The sequence below is a fragment of the Colossoma macropomum genome, unplaced genomic scaffold, assembly GCF_904425465.1.
Source record: "Colossoma macropomum unplaced genomic scaffold, Colossoma_macropomum, whole genome shotgun sequence".
Taxonomy (NCBI): domain Eukaryota; kingdom Metazoa; phylum Chordata; class Actinopteri; order Characiformes; family Serrasalmidae; genus Colossoma; species Colossoma macropomum.
The window spans coordinates 32,998,096-33,015,194 of record NW_023494787.1 but is presented as its reverse complement, the minus strand read 5'-3'; the positions used below and the strand labels follow the sequence as shown (position 1 = coordinate 33,015,194).

Genomic DNA, 17,099 nt, shown 5'->3' with positions numbered 1-17,099 from the left:
TTAATTGCCCTCTCAAATAAACCTGCTTAATGTGTTTTCTGACACTCTATGACATACTATATCTATAAATGTTATCTATAAAAGTGGACAAAACTACGGAAATTGGCTATTATGGCTATAAACACTGTTTTTAGCTATGTGGGCTAAGGGGGTGTAAACTATCGCTTTAGCACACAGTAGAAAAACAGAGAGAAAATGAGGTCTTACCTTGTTGACTGCCAGCCACACACTCATCCCTGCATGTCAGAAGCAGCATGGTGTTTGGGCCTGAATATTCACTCCCCCTCTCATATCCTCACAACCCTACACACATGCACACACACATCAACAGCTAACACACAAACACACACACACACAAACAAAGGGATTGATGTGAGTTACCTGTTAACAGTTGCAAAAATGTATAAAAACCTTGCAGATGTCAGAAGCAGACACTGAAACTAATTTTCAAAATCTTCAAGACAAATAAAATTTATGTTAATCAAGCAACTAGCATCAGTTTACACACCCTCAAAAGAATTAAAAGAATTAAAAAATAATGGTAATCAACCTATTATCCAATCAAGAATGAATGAATAAATGAATATCTGGAGGCTGGTACAGGTTTCTCAATAGAATTAAAAAGAATTTACAAAATTATATGTTTGTATTATACATTAAGTTACTATACAGACACAAAACAAACAAACATATTAACACTGTGCTATTATTTAAATATTTGTAATGGTAATAAAGCTACAAAGCAATCTCAAATAAATAAGTAAATAATTAGGAAAGTAAGTAAATAGAAAATTAATATAAAAGGCACTGTGCCACAATTAGAAGATCATAGTTACACCCTAAAAAAATGAAAAATTAAAAAATATCTGTTTGTGATAAATAGTCTAGTATTGATAAATATCCTTATCTAATGCCACAATTCAAAGACAACAATACATTTAATGTGTTTAAGAGATCAACGTTACCTACTCGAAATGGACAGCAGCTGAAGTCCCACAGTGAGAGAAGCTGTGTAAAGGCTGTGATGGTTAGTTCAGGTCACTTGCAGAGAGTGAAAGAGGCGGTTCTACTGGGGGAAATGAAGCATAGAGAGGGTCAGCGAGGGGTCAAACACAGGCCCTTATCAATAATGACAAGCTGTACAGGCAGTTTAATAGCACAGGATCATATCCAGCCTGGACTGTCCTTAAGCATACATCAACCTCAATCAATTAGAAAATTATTTATTTCTGCCTTCGTTTTCCTCTGTGTGCGTGTGTGCACGCATTTGAAGGCCATTTGAGCATTATGGAAATAAATCAATGCCAAACACAGAGACGCATCAGTGTGTGAACGTGATGCAGTGTAATTCAGCACAGAAAACGTCTGCTTCCAGGATTTTACACAAAGCAAGATTTCTCAGTAAAGCTGCAACTTAAAGTGATAAGCGAAGTTTAGTGAAAATCAAATATACCCAGTTTCACCTCTTTCCCCAAATGTTATCAGTCAGTAGAGACATGGCTGGTGTCTGAAATTCATTTCTTTAGTCTTGCAGTGGAGCTACAGGCTATAAAATGAACTGAATTACATAGAAAAGATGGCTTCTTCTACATATGTTCTTTCAGTTTTAAAGATAACATGGAAGGTGTTTTAGTTAGAGGTGCTGAAGTTTTAAGTGGCAGGTAATCTGTTACTCACTTTGCCAGGCTTTGCTTTCATTTTTTTTTCCATTTGCTGATTTTGCTGATACATTTTTTGCCTCTGAAATCGCTTTTTACTTCTGAAATCTTTCTTTTGCTTCTGATTTTTGGCACATTTTCATAGAGCATGGACTTCATAAGAGGATGTTCACCTGCACTGTCTATTGGTCTACCACTTTGGAGTGACACGTCTTCTGAACAGTCACCCTATGAGGCATGAACAGCTTTCAACATGGCAGAATAGGTACACTGTGCAGCTTTGGACATTTAATAACATAAACCTAACGTTAGTTGTTGAATGAAGTTGTACCACCTTTCCGGTCTGTAGACGCTAGCGCTGTAATCTAGCAGTGTCCTAGGGCAAACTAGATGAGCCACACTGGTAATGGTACTATAGTATCTAATGGTACTAAATATCTAATGTTAAATCATTGCATTAATGCAAAGACAGTGAGCATTCTGTAAACTGGCTGGCTGAAAAAGAAAACCGCTTTTAGTGCCTGACACAGAGGGATTCTATGGGTAAAACAAGAAAAGCTGACGTAACAGCCTTTACAACTCCCAGAACGTAATGGTCAACCATGATATGTCAACTTTATTCCCTTTTGTAATGATAAAACATGACTGTCTATCAACTATTGCACAACAGTAGTAACATAGCTGTCAGTAATCAGTGGTGTTTTGTACTCTTTACTGTGTTAATGCCAGAGCTATCTTAATGACATTGTGCAAAAAATAAAACATAAAATGTGGCCTGTGCAAAAGTTATGGCACATTTAATTTAACTGAGAAATGTTGCCTTGTGAAATACACCCCTGACTGTAGAGCACTAAACGGGGGGGGGTGGATCTATATGTTGGATCAAATCTGACAGCACGCTTAGACACTGCTTGTGCATGTGTGTGTGTCAGTGTGTGCATGCTGATTCTGCTGACCTACCAGATAAATTATACATTCTGCTCATATAGAGCCTATGTCTCACAATACCTCCTCTGGGTAGAGTGTGTGTGTGTCTTAGAAAGAGAAAGATGCTCATTGAGTAGGCGTATGGTAAAATACATCCAGCAATGCTGATTATGCTTAGACTATGCAAATCTTTCTGAGGTGCTCATTTGCATATTCAGACTGTATGCAAATGGAGCACAAGAGACTAGGTTATCAAAGGCCAAGCTTTAGGTAAATAAGTGATGAATTATATATGATAATTAATAATTGACAACGTCTCCAAGGCAACAGACTGTAGTTTTTATATTTAATAGATTCCTAATCCTCCTGAAAAAAGGGGTTGTAATTAAGCAGAATGAGTAAAGATAAGCATCTCCTGTTCACAGTTTATGAATGTGCAGTTATATGTGCTCTACTGTGTACACAATACATACAGAAGAGGGACAAATTAAAGAAAAAACTTGAATAAATGAGCGGAGAAACAAAATGAGTGCAGATGCTTTCAGATAGGTCTACTGCATGATACTACTGAGAAATTAACATCCTATGCTCTAAGGCATGTATGAAATAGCTGATTAGGACCAGTTGAGCTCGATTTTCGACCCTCTTTGAAAGAGGTTTCATTAATGGCACACAGCAGGAACAGGAGCTTCAGTCACAAAGACTGCTCAGCTGACTAGTGTTTCAGTAGGAACAGAGACTAAAGGTACAGCTGTATTTAGACCTATAGGAAAGACATCAGTAAATTGTTGCCAAAAGCATACATTCAGTGACCGTGCTGCTCGCACATTTGTACAATGAAGAAAAACAGCAGAGCAACTGACTGAGAATTGATTAGACTGTATCAGCGATTAGTCCATCCACAACTACACAGAGAGGGATATTATAGTAGGGCTGCAGTACATAAACCCCTCTTTACAAAGACAAATGCACATTTGAGAGTTTAGTGGTATAAAAGCCATAGCCACTACAGAGATGTGGAGAAGAGTCAAATCAGTACAGAGGTATTCAATTGTATGTTACAGTTTTACAATGAATCCTTAAGTAATCCTTAAGTATTCATTTCAACTTATATCCAAAGATCATATATAAGGTAAGCCAGAATAGCACAAGTCAATGGGGCGAAAAGTGCATGCTGCCTTGCATTTTCCATGTCACCCCACCCCTGAGCAACAACAGCAGCCTGTGCAGCAAGCCTTGGCACAAAGCTGACCCTGTCTCTACCCGATCTGCATCCTCTGCCTGATTTGCACAACGCAAGCGCACCACTGTCATACATGCAGAGAACCCCTCCCTCTTATGAAAACCATGTAACATGAAGTATTTTATTATATTACATCTGTGCTATATCTAAATACTAGTGGAGAAACCTGTTAGCCAGTTAGCAATCTGCTAGGCTGGTTGCTGAGCAAAATCACATGCTTTCAACTACTAAGGTTTTAGGCCATTTACTTCATACACATGCAATTTATAATAGACTATCTCCTGTTCTATATTGTACACTCAGAAACATATCTTTATTAGAGAAGTGTTTGTGCTCATGATACATTTGGCTATTAATGCTAAAGACTATAAGAATCGTGTTATTAGGGGATGTTGTCTATGAAATGTGTGGTGGATCAGATGCTTTCTGCTCACAAAACTGGCATATGAGCCTTATCACATAGTTTATGGGTTGCGTGAAAAAACGCAACATGAGCTTCTCTTCCTTGGGCTTATGTATTTGAGAGAGGGCTGAGGGTGGAACATGTGCAGCTGATTACACATTCTGCTCGATTTTCTACAATTTGAGCAGTTTGTGGTGGACAGTTTTACGTTGACTTCCCTTTGCCTTTTAAAACAAGGCATAAATTGGCAGTCTCAAAAGACATGTTGAGAGACGTCCTTTAACAATGGCATCAGACACAGCGGTTAGACAAAGGCACAAATCTCATCAGAATAACACTGTTCTCTCAGGACAAGATGTATGTATGTGAGAATAGGTGGTGGTGACAAAAACTGTCACCACAATATGGCCATGCAATCCATGTTTCATACACTCTATTTTCTTACCCAGTAAGAAGTAAAATAACAGGCCCGTAGAATGATTTGGTGGGAAAAAAACTTTATCAATGAAGACACAACTTTTTTTTTTTCGTCTTAAGCTTTTTAAGAGCTCCTTTATGTCAAAGTGAATTTGAACCATGCAGCCTCACAGGCGAGCAATTAGCAGGTTAGGCTATGTGCAGTTTACATGATAAGCTGCAGATTGTAAATCAAACGTTAAATTCAGAGCCATTGTGAACACATATTGCTGTCGCATCAACATATATTTTGCACTGCTCCTGTGCTCATACATACATCTGGCATTATGTGTTTCATTTATTCAATTAGCTTGCAAACTGTGAGCTTCAGTAAAACAGTACATAAATTATGTTATTGTCTTAACTGCCTGTTACTTCTTAAACTAACCCAAAAATGTAGCCACCAATTTAGCTGTAAAGAAATCAGAATAGACCATAAGAACTCCTGACAGGTGAACATTTCATGATAAATGGCCAGTAGAAACAGTCTAAAATTAGTTTTATTGCATTAAAGTTAATAAACTTAAAGGTCCATATTATGGAAAACTGAATTTTGCAAATAAAGAGTTTGCTGTAACATACAAACAGTGCTAAAATTTTAAAAACATGCAATTCATATATAGACACTAAACTGCCAAAACAGCCTCCAGCAGCCCTGTCCTGTTGCACCGAAGCTAAACTGGCCCAACACTTCATTAATTATACCTCCTTGTATCTACACTCATTGTCCTTTTCTCAGCTCTACTTACCGCACTGTTTCTTCATACTTTGTCAGCCCCCTCTCACCCTGTTCTTCAATGGTCAGAATCCCCAAAGGACCACCACAGAGCACATATCATTTGCTCTGTGGTGGTCCTGTGGATCATTCTCAGCACTGCAGTGAGACTGTAGTGGTGGTGTGTGGTGTTTGTTGTGCTGGTATGAGTCGATCAGACACACCAGAGCTGCTGGAGTTTTGAACACCTCAGTGTCACTGCTTGAGTGAGAATAGCACGCCAACCAAAAACATCCAGCCACCAGCATTCTGTGACCACTGATGAAGGACTAGAGGATGACCAACACAAACTGTGCAGTCAACAGATACTGTCTCTGTCTTTACATCTGCAAGGTGGAGCAACAAGGTAGTAGTTGGAGTGGACAGTGAGTGGATGTGGTGTTTAAATACTCTAGCAGCACTGCTGTGTCTGATCCACTCATACCAGCACAACACACACTAACACACTAGCACCACGTCAGCATCACATTGGCGAAGAAACCAAACAAACATCTTAAGTAGACATCAAGGGGAAACAATAACATATAAGGAAAATGTATGATACAGGAACATTTATATATATATATATATATATATATTTGTATATGGATCATTCTACTGGATTAGATAAAAGTCAAAGTTCAAAACACATTACAGACTTTAAAGGACTTTGGACTAAAATGCATTGCTTTGAATGACTGTATACTTTAATCATGTTTATATGGTTAAAATAAATGACTGATTGTTTCATTCATAACACTACTGAAACATTACCAAATGTTTCAGTACTGATAATTTTAGCTTATTTTAAGCATAACTCAAAAACACTATCCAGTACATGACTAGCAAACACTATTTTATTAAAACATAACAAAATTTACCGAAGTGTAGAACATATGTGTTTTGGGAGCAAGTCTTCTTAAGGTTAAACACTGATTTTCAGACTTTGGGACACAATGACTTCAAAACAATAGGATCTAACTGCTCACCATGAGGCCAGGAGAGACAGAGATGCAGTCTCATTTCCTGCTCTAAAATGCAGGGGTGTGGCTAAAATCAGTTCCGACTATTGAATAAAACTCTGTGTTTTGGTAGTGACATGAAAACATGGGACGGCATTTTTTGAATTAATCTTTTTTTCTCGGAAAAACTAAAACTTACAACTTCACTTTAATATAAATCAAAAAGAGCTTTTTTAAAAACAATATTGAAAGAAATGCAAAAATAATTATTATTTTTAAACATGTAAATTTAGGTGTTAGAATTTGGAACAGCCACCTCCCAATAAAAAGTACTCTATAAATGATGATTTTGTATCTATTTAGCTTATTACTTTCTGTATTAATGCCTTGGGTTTAAATAGATCATAACATAATTCTTGTATATATTTAATGTCGGAATATTTAATAGTTTTTTAATAGTTTTGTTTTTACTATGTGAACTAATTCATTAGAATGGTCCATGTGCAGTTTATATGTTTGTATGTACATAAGAAGACCCTCTCCATCAGAGCAGCTGATTAGTGAGGGACAGTTATTTATGACTCTGAAAACACCAATTCTGCTCAGGCACATACACACACACACACACACACTATCTGCATATCCTTGGGCGTCCAATTTTTTACCATTCTCTAAAAGTCGGCTGTGTCCTGTACAAAATCACACCACTCTGCTCTCACTGAAACACCAAACACACTACAGCACTCTGTCTCTCTATCACTTTATCTCACCTATCTCTCACCTTCTCCAAATCCACCAAAGCACCCTGAGCCTTTCTCCCACCTCACCTCTGTTTTTCTGGTTTTCCTTCTCTCTCTCTCTCTCTCTCTCTCTGACTCTCCTTCTCTCTCCTACATTATCACTCTACTCCCATTCTCTAATCACCCCTCCATGTCTCCCTCTCTCTAGGTGAATGTGTGTGTGTGTGTGTGTGTGTGTGTCTGGCAGGTTGAACGGGTATTAATGTGATATGGTCCCTGCTGAGCCCTGACACACACACACACACACACACACATACAGACTGAGCATTAGTAGGGGTCAATAATGTCAGCTACAGTTCCGTTTCTGAGACAGACAAAATCTTTGCTTTGCTGCGAATCATGCTAATTAGGGCTGTTTGACTATGGAGTCAGCTCCGATTCTGATTCAAAATGATTGTGAAGTGAAGTTGATTCCACCCAGCAATTCTATTGAGTTTAAATTTCAAAAAGGAATTTAACAGTACTTAAACGGGATGGCAATAAGTGTGAACACAAGCCGGAGTCAAAATGCTGGTAAAATTGACACAAAATTGACTTCTCTCATTATTTACTTTTGGAGGTTGTTGAGGTTACACTATCTGGAACATTGCTGCTAACACTGTGTTTACACATTGTTTACTCAAGTACTGTGTATATCCTATCTCAGGAACTGCTGTGCTCACGTATGTTATCTGACTGCGTATACTCACAGACCACAGCACGTTAAATAATCTTTGCACCTTATTCTCACTACCTCATGCCCAGAAATGAGTGCTATGTCGATGCTGCACTGTCCTGTCTTTTTACTGTGTCTAATGTCTGTTTTATCGGATTTATTGTATTGTTTCTAGTTTAAATTTTTTGCACACTTGCGTCTGCACATTTGCACTTTGTACCGTCTATTTTGTTCCATGTTGCACCTTGTTCCTGGAGGAACGTAATTTCACTCCACTGTGTACTTGTGCATAGATGGAATGACAATAAAAGCCTCTTGACTTGACTTGACTTGCTGTTGTAACAGCGGCTGTGTCTGAAACAAGGCAGCTGGCTTGATGCTTCGCTACCTGTGCTGTCTCATAAGTCAGTGCTTTTGTAATAAAGGTGCCTACCCTCGAATTGCATTTGAGACGCACTTCAAAGGCAGCGATATAATGTTTCAGACACAGCTAATGAGTTCTAACTAACCCCACCATGTAGCACCTGTACAATAACTTGGCTAACTCTTACTGTGAGTTGTTAATATGCCTTAAAATGGTGCTACATTGCAGCCATTTGATCCTTTTTAACAAAAAGCAAAATATCCATGTTACATTTTCCCTGTGTTAGTTTGTGCACAACCCTCTCTTACATGCATTAAGTATTATACACTAGAGAGTGGCAAAATATGCCCCTGGAGCATAAAAGCGATACAGCAAAGCAGAACCTTTCTGTAAGCCTATTGTTTTTACCGTAGATATACAAGCAAATTGATTGTAGGGCAATTTATATTACATTTTTTCTTATTTGACATTTTACTTTGTTTTACACTTTGTCCAAAGTAAAACACAGCCAGTCTACTGATATGTCTGTTGTGGAAAGATGTAGATGTGCAGACAGGCGGCCTAGATAGTGACAGGAGTATATTTCACACTCCGTGTGGAAAACTCGCTTTGGAGTCAACTCTCGATCCCTAAATGTCTAAAATTGGAGAATCAACTCTTCTGTAATCAACTCCCAGCCCTAATGCTAATCCAAGGCAGCAGATACTGGAAGCATTAGTTAACTGTTCTAATTCATACACATTTTACCCAGTTATAGTCTCCAGTTTGCTTTTCTACCCACAGCAGCTTATAGACATGTGTCCAAAACTTGCTTCTTTTGTTTTGCCCTACAGCTATGAGGTTAAGGTAGCTAACAGGTAATGCAAGCTTATAGATACTACTGGAATTAGCTATCCGACATACTTTTGTTCAAGTTTTTAGATAATACTATGTCATACAGTGTTAGAAACCAGGCAAGTGGCTTTGAGATTACTTAACAACTTGACAGTTTGTGGAAAGTGTGTAAAGATCTAGGCATACATTGGCATTATGCTAACTGGTGAGGCATAAGCTTAAATTACTTGTAGCTGCATTAGCCTCATAGCTCTGACACAAAACTGAAGAAGCAAATTTTACACACAAAATCTGGCTTGTCAGATCAACTGCATTTGGGGTGAAGTAATTGTATACATTTGATTTTTGACTGAACTACCACTTTAATGTAAATTATGGAGGCTGTATTTTCTGGCTGCCTCTCTCTGACCCCAGGTCAGTGACACCCGCAGCCGGCTGATCCTCCACAAACCAGCCTGAGAAAATTACAGCCTCGCACCAAGCAGCCAGCAGTAATCTCTAATTACCGAAATCAATTTAAGGACAGTGGCCTTCACTACTGCGGATGTATTAAAACCAGCAAGTGTGTGTATGTGTGAGAGAAAGAGAGTGTGTGTATATGAGTTTTATTCCGTAAGGAATATAATATCAGCACAATGACCTTGTGGGAATATACTGCCAGTAGGGGTGGGAATCTCTAGGCACCTCACGATTCGATTTGATTATGATTCAGAGGGCTGCGATGCAATTCTAAAACGATTATCGATGCATCTCGATGCATCTTTTTTTTTTCTATACATCATTTCTATTTTCTCACTGTGTGAGGACGTGGTAGTTGTAAAGTATTTGTAATGATCCATAATGAATTTACTTCCAATATCTTTTATTAATAAATCAAATGGAAGTGATGTGGCAAGTGAACCGGAAGGCTCTCATTCACTGCCTTTGGAGCACATGAGCTGCCACTCATCTGCGATAAAATGCGCAGTTACGGTGAAATAAGATCCAGTGGCAACGGATGTCCACGCAGCGCGTTACAGCCGTCCTACCCGTTTTTGGTGACTTTATAACTTTGGTTTTGGTCTCATTGTAGAGAAAGGGGTGTCGCTGTGTCAGCAAAATATCTTCAAGACGTGACGTGTGCAACATTGAGCGAAAGCCCTGTTTCGCAACGACTGAGAATTGCCATGCAGACTTCAGGTCACATAGCAACGATGCGTTATTCGCATTTATAAGCAGCACAGTTGGTTTCCTGGCAAGTTAAATCTGCAACGAGAGACTGTCAAACAGTAAAAAGATACAAAGATGAATTTTCTTGTTCCACCTTAAATGGTGCCGCACATACTGAGACATTAAATGTTGTGGCTCCCAAGGTGGTTTGATTTTTGTTGAAAGGACAAAATGGCTCTTCTTAACATTTGGGTTGTGATTCCTGATCTAACCTGGCTTTTAACGCAGAGGCTGCCGGTCGGATTTCTCACTCATCCAGTAGTGTTTTTGTTGTGTGCCGTCACAGACTGTTCGGGCGCTGCACTTACCCACTTCCAAGTTCCGCCTTTCGCGTTATTACGTTATAAATTAAATATTTAGAAAATCGATTTTTGACATTTGTGAATCGATTCAGAATCGTTCAAGTCCACATCGCGATGCATCTAAGAATCGTTTTTTTCCCCTACCCCTAACTGCCAGTGTCTATGAGGGAGGAAAAAAAAAGACAAACTCAGCTTTTGGGTCACCAAGGAATGATATACTGGTATCCATATACATGAACAAAAGTACGTAGCATAGCTAAAACAGTAGTAGGAGCCACCTTAAAAAACAGAAATTTTGACCATTTTAATGCTGTCATACAGTGTCAGAAACCACATGAGTAAGTCGTTTTGAGAATACACAGACTTTGAGGCAACTATGTAATGAATTAGACATGCTAGCTATTTGCTGGCATATAATTAATCATCAATCTATCATTAATCATTGTTAGCTACATTAGCTTAAGTTGGAAAATTGCAGTGAGACATCAACGTATTGGTTAACAATCAGTATTAGCAAATGCAAAACAATGATATGTTATTAGTCAGCACTAATTCTTTTCTGTCAATCACAAAAATTTCACTGGGCCATGGGGCTCTCAATGTGAAGTGGGTTCAATGCCATGTGGAACTACTTTACTGTATGCTAAAATGTTAGCAAAACGACTGTATGCAAGCTGTTAGAATTTCACGTGGTTGCAAACTAACTAAACTAAAAAACCTAAGCTAAATTGTCTACATTTCATTCCCGGAAAACGCTAATGCTCATCCTTCACAAAAGCACACAACCCGCGCAACACAAAACCTAAAAGCATTACTCTAAGACTGATGGATTCGAACATGCTAGATGATCAGCTTTGAATGAGAAACACATTTTCCTTCTGTTCTGTGATGTATTTCCAAGTGAAACGCTGTTTCAGGGAGGGTTTCTGAGCTAGCTGAGCATTTTTGTTCAATGATACATGGGGTGGTAGTAGGGGGAGGTCATATGGTGAATTGTGCTTAACATGAGCAGGCACATGAACTAACAAGGTCAGTTTTGATTTCAGGTTAACTTTAACACATTGCTCCAATGCAGCAGTGCACTACAACATTTACCATTCATCTTCAATGGGAAGAAGTGCTGGTTATGTCCGACATAGTCCATGCGGTGCATGATGGGTCTAGCACATTGAGTTTGAGGGGGTGTATCCCATCAAAAAGTTGAGCAGAGATGAACTTTATGCAAATTAATCTGGCTAAAACAGCGCGTCTACCTAATCAGGAGGCAGATGTTGTTTGTGTGATTCGTGTCTGCTGGTCAACGCATGAAACATTTGTATGTGGCAAAAGGAGGATGCATTCATGCCCGTTGATGCACTGGAGCAGTGTAGATGCAGCATAAATTTTTAGGGCACCTAAAGACAAGCAGGAGTTATTTCTTTTAAGGTTCTCTACCAGACAAACATTAGCTTCACACTGCACATGTGGAGGTCAGTAGTAAGTCTGACCTGTATGCTATGTTTCTCTGCCCACAGCTGGCAATGTGAGATAGCTTCTTTAAATGTACAACTTAAGGAAGAAGGACAAACAAACTATCTGTATCAATAACTGTACTGGTTAATGTTTTTGCTAAATAATCAGTTGTCGGCCCAGCATTTTTCATTTTGGTGCATCGCTAGATGTGTAAGATTTTCTTTTTTTTTAAATTGCAGCTATGGTTTTCAGTTAGGAAAGGTTAAAGATTGGAGCTTTGTCTAGAGTCATGACTCAGGTTTTGGAAAGCGACAGATTCGGGTTTTGGTAAGCGACAGTCCCTACAATGATATAAAAGTCTACAACTTGTGTGTGTGCCTTTGGATGGCAAAGTGGGTTATGTTGGAGAGATGTAGAATGTGTGTGATATATTTAGTCGAGAGGCTGGTGTGTATGTGGGGTACAGAGCTGCGGTGGGCGGGGCATGTGGGGCGCCCCACTTTCCTTAAGTGGAGCTACCTGACCGTGCAAGTGTGTATGTGTGCACACTGGTACCTGACCTAGCCAAAGAAGAGAGGGTGTGTGTGCTAATGCACTGTCTCTGCAGACTGAACTACAGACAAATACACACCAGAAAGTTGCTATGATAAACACACACTCTCACTAGAGAACTACACAGCTGTGAAATTGCAGCCCGAACCCGACCTGTACCTGCAATTTCAACCTGGTCAGGCTCGACTAGTAACTGCTAAAAACCCAACCTCAGCCTGTTTTATTTTGCCAATGACCAACAGTTACCAAAACCATTCGGCAGGCTTGTCATATACATGCAAGGTTGGGACAGCTACTGAAAAATTAGTAGTTAGCTACTTTCCCAAAAGTTGTAGCTATCTACAATTTAGCTCCTTGTCCAGAAAAGGTAGTGGCTACTTTTTAGCTACTTTCTGAAAAGTAGTGCACTACTTTTAGCTACTTTCAAAGCGCAATTGTCAGAATGTTTGTGAATCTCCACCTGACACACCAACAAGCCCAACTGACAGTGTGAACAAGACACTGCATTTAATCATGTGCCAGAAAGAAACATACAATTGAAAAGGTGTGATATCCAACAAAGAAATTAGACTAAGTAAAGGCAAAGTCAATCATTCCAGGTTTTTCCTAACAAAAATCAACAAAAATAACTGTATACAACTTTGTGCAAAGAATTGTCAACTGTTTAAATAAAACCGCTCCAATTTGAACATTTCAGCAAGATATACAAACATGACATTCAGAGTCCTTTGTTAAACTTAAGCAACACTTCAGCCTCAAAATTCTCATCAGTGACCCTGGCTCTGTTTGGGGTGAGAATCAGGCCTACGCAGCTGAATAATCTCTCCACTGCTACAGAGCTGTTGGACGGAGCCCCTAAGGGGCCGTGGTTAAAAAAAAAAGGTTAATGACATTGCGTTCCCTCGCAAATGTCTTGCGTTCCCTTGCAAACGATATATGCATTCCCTCGCAAATGTTTTGCCGTCCCTCGCAAAAAATATGCGTTCCCTCCCAAATGTTTCGCATTACGATGCAAACGGTTTGCAATCGCTTGCAAAAGCTGTGTTTTGCTTAAGCTCAGAGGTGGAGCAGCTCATTGAATTTACGCTTATCTTGTATTTAAATATAAAGACATAGTGTCGCTTCTCAAAATCAAACATAATTATGCTGTTAGTGAGCGCAAACGGAAACTGAGATCGTGTCCTCGTACAGTAAAAGCTACATTTACAGACACTGCAGAGAACAATTGCTGAATAAACTCAGCATAGACTGGCGAAACTGGGAAAACAGTTTTCAACGTTAGCGATGCTAAAAACAAAGCTCTAATGTAAGCAATGTCGTTGGGCACCGCTGGTCCTACGTTTGCTTGCTGTCTGACAAGCATATATTTTGCGAGGGAACGCAATGTCATTAACTTTTTTTTTAAACCACGGCTCCTTAGGGGCTCCGTACTGCTGCGGCAACAACGGTAATCTGCAATAATTTAGGAAGCTGAAGTCGCTTCTCTTTCTCCTGCATCCCGTTCTAATTTTCCCGTTACACCTTAAATGGCGCAGCAGTACAGTCTGGCGCCTCAGGCACTATTTAAGGTGGAAAGGGACAATTCGAACGAGAAGCAGAACAAGAAGCGACTTCAGCCTCGCAAAAAGTCGAACATTCACGGACATTTTACAAGAAACTCGTGGAAAAGTTTCCTGACGTGCAGGAAAAGCGGCTATAACTGAGCTAAAGGTTAAAGCAGAGCAAACTAAGTCTGAGTTACTGTTCATTTAATTTTTAGCATGAACTAGCATATCAGCACATACTGAGACATACTTACAACAGTGATGGTAAAACGGACATAAAATGTTGTGGCTCCCAAGGTGGTTTCATTATTGTTGAAAGGACAAAATGGCTCTTCTTAACATTTCGGTTGTGACCCCTGAGCTAAGCCTACTAGAAAGGGGTGATCAGCGCGTGACCGTTTGCTCGAACTGTCCGCGGCTCAGTCAGGATTGCACATTCACCACCAGCCCAGTTAACTACCGTGCTCTATGGTTCATTTTACGCGGATTGTCTGAAGCCTGTAGCGAAATTGTAGCGAAAATCTTCGCTATAGCTACATGAAAATTTGTAGGCGCTACAGCTATTAGCTACATTTCATAAAACTGTAGTGGCTACAGCTATTAGCTACAAAATTTGTAGCCAACTACAAAAAGTAGCACGCTACTCCCCCATCCCTGTATATATGGAGATATTTCTAAGGTGTTTTCTTTGATAAGAAAGGGGAAAGTCAAAAGAAAACAATTGGAATTGGAGTTCAAAAAAAAGTTAAAGATCTAGATCAAACGGGACTGCTGACAACCATGCAAGACCTTGCAGACCGCCAAAACTTTCACCATCAGAAAAACAGCATTAAAGCTTTTATTTTTGAGAGAGTGGAGAAAATCAAGCTGTACTCTTGCTTCAGATCTGAAAAAATCTAGAGGTATTTCTGTCTATCCTTCCACTGGGAGAAGACAACTTAGTGCTACGAGTCTGATAGTATGTATAGCTGTCAAGAAGCTGTTACTGAGAAAAGCAAATAGACAAAAACAAAGAGAATCTGCAAATCAAACAAAGAATCTGCTGGTGTTCTCAGATCGGTGGACTGTCCATCCCAGAGCCCAGACCTCAACATCACTGAATATGTTTGGGTTTGCAAGCAGAAAATTCAACCAACTTCTAAGACTGAACTTTGGAGGTATGTATAAAAATCCCTGCAGATTTCTTTAAGAAACTTACTGAGAGTCTTCTGAAAAGAATGGAAGCTGTAATAAAGGCAAAGAATGAACATGCTAAATGCTGAAAAAAATGATATTAGATGTAGTTTTTGAGGCTTCTATGCAATTTTATGTTAAATATATGTTTTCTGCTGATTTATTTGTATTTAATAGCTGTTTTGACTGGAAATTAAATAAATTATGGGTGGTCTCTGAGTAGACTATACTAGAAAAAGAGAGAGCACGCAACACAGCGTAGGTGTGTGAAGAACTGTCATAAGCATATTTATTTGAATAAAAATTAATTTACTGCATTGAAAAAATCTCTCATTAGAAAACAATCAAGAGCCTGACTCCATCTTATACATTAAAAAATTGTCCTGAACCTGTCTAGTCCTAAACTCCAGAGCATTGTTGGTAGAGGTGAAGGTATAAGAGGCGTAGAGCATACTGGCAGTGTACAGTTTCAGATTAATAGCCAGCACTGACCCCAACCACACACACACACACACACAAACACAAACACACACGCATACACAACCAGTATTAATTTATCAAAGACTCTAGAACCGAGCAGGAAGCATACAAGAGTGGGTGTAATAATAGACATCATGCACAAGCACACACGCACACAAACACACACACACACACATACACAGGTGTATACAGCTGTTCTACACCAGTGGTTCTCAAACTGGTCCTCGGGGGCCCTCAGACGGTCTGTAACACATAGGGACTGGTTTCAGAACCACTGCTGTACACTACCATAAAACACTATTAGCTAGTTAATGCCTATAAGCAATGCTAAAACCTTACATAAATCCAATATGAAGTACTTTTACCTGCAATCTATTTACAAGATGAACTTTATCAAACACTATTAGCATTATTATTATTATTATTATTATTATTATTGTTGTTGTTGTTGTTGTTACATTATTATTAATGTATGCAGTCAAAATAGTCCCTTCTTTTCTTTACTCACACAGAGATTTACTGTTAGTATAATATTCCTATACATGTTGATAATCTTTTTGCAGCTCAATTGGTGGAAGATCAGTTTCTTACATAGAATAGTGTTCCAGATGTAAACTTGATAGGTGCTTTTAAATCCAGATTAAAAACATATTTGTTTGAGCCAATATATTCTTAGTGTACTGCATTCCTTTTCATAGTCTATAATTCATAGTTCTTTCATTTTTCTACTTTGCATTTTTAACTGTAATATTTTTTCTTTCCAATGTTTTGCTATTTCTTTGTGTAAAGCACTTATAGATATTGTAACTAAAACAAAAACTGCATTATAAAGACGTTATAAATAAAGATTATTATTATTATTATAAAAAATGACTTTACTCACCTTTTCACTGAAGTTGGCGTAGCTGGACACTCAACATGGTAAAAGGAAAGACTCCAGCTTTAGAAAAATGATCAAAATCAGCTTCACTCTAAAAAAGAGCAGGGAGAGCGTTGGGGTCAAAGGTCAACAGTCATTGGGCAGCAGCTGGTCAAAAACACACACACACACATACACTAGGTCCATAGAAGGAAAAATGAGCAGAAGCATCCGGTCAGTGTGTATCCTCAGTCCAGTGTGAGTCCAGAGTGAGGAGGAATATCCGCTTTTCTCACAGCAACAGACACACACACACTCACACACTGGGAGATGGATGTGTGTGTGTGCCAGTGTGCTCCAGTTAGTGAAATGTGTATCTGACTACATCTGTGTATGAGTCACACACACACTCCAGCACAATCACACACACACACGTCTTTAAACGTCTTTAAAGTCAGTTTTTTGGTCAGAT

General features: G+C 38.9%; 1 protein-coding gene across 1 annotated transcript in view; it reads right to left on the bottom strand.

Annotated features, from left to right (window-relative positions):
• LOC118805887 (glutamate receptor ionotropic, NMDA 2B) overlaps window positions 1–16,763 on the bottom strand; it is a 126,583-nt gene extending 109,820 nt beyond the window's left edge. The window contains exons 1-3 of the mRNA XM_036567029.1: window positions 16,652–16,763; window positions 970–1,069; window positions 208–331 (exon numbers count right to left, since the gene is read on the bottom strand). Of these exons, the coding sequence (XP_036422922.1) occupies window positions 208–234 (27 nt within the window). The 5' untranslated portion in view covers window positions 235–331; window positions 970–1,069; window positions 16,652–16,763. The remainder of the gene's footprint in view (window positions 1–207; window positions 332–969; window positions 1,070–16,651) is intronic.
• Window positions 16,764–17,099: the final 336 nt, after the last annotated feature.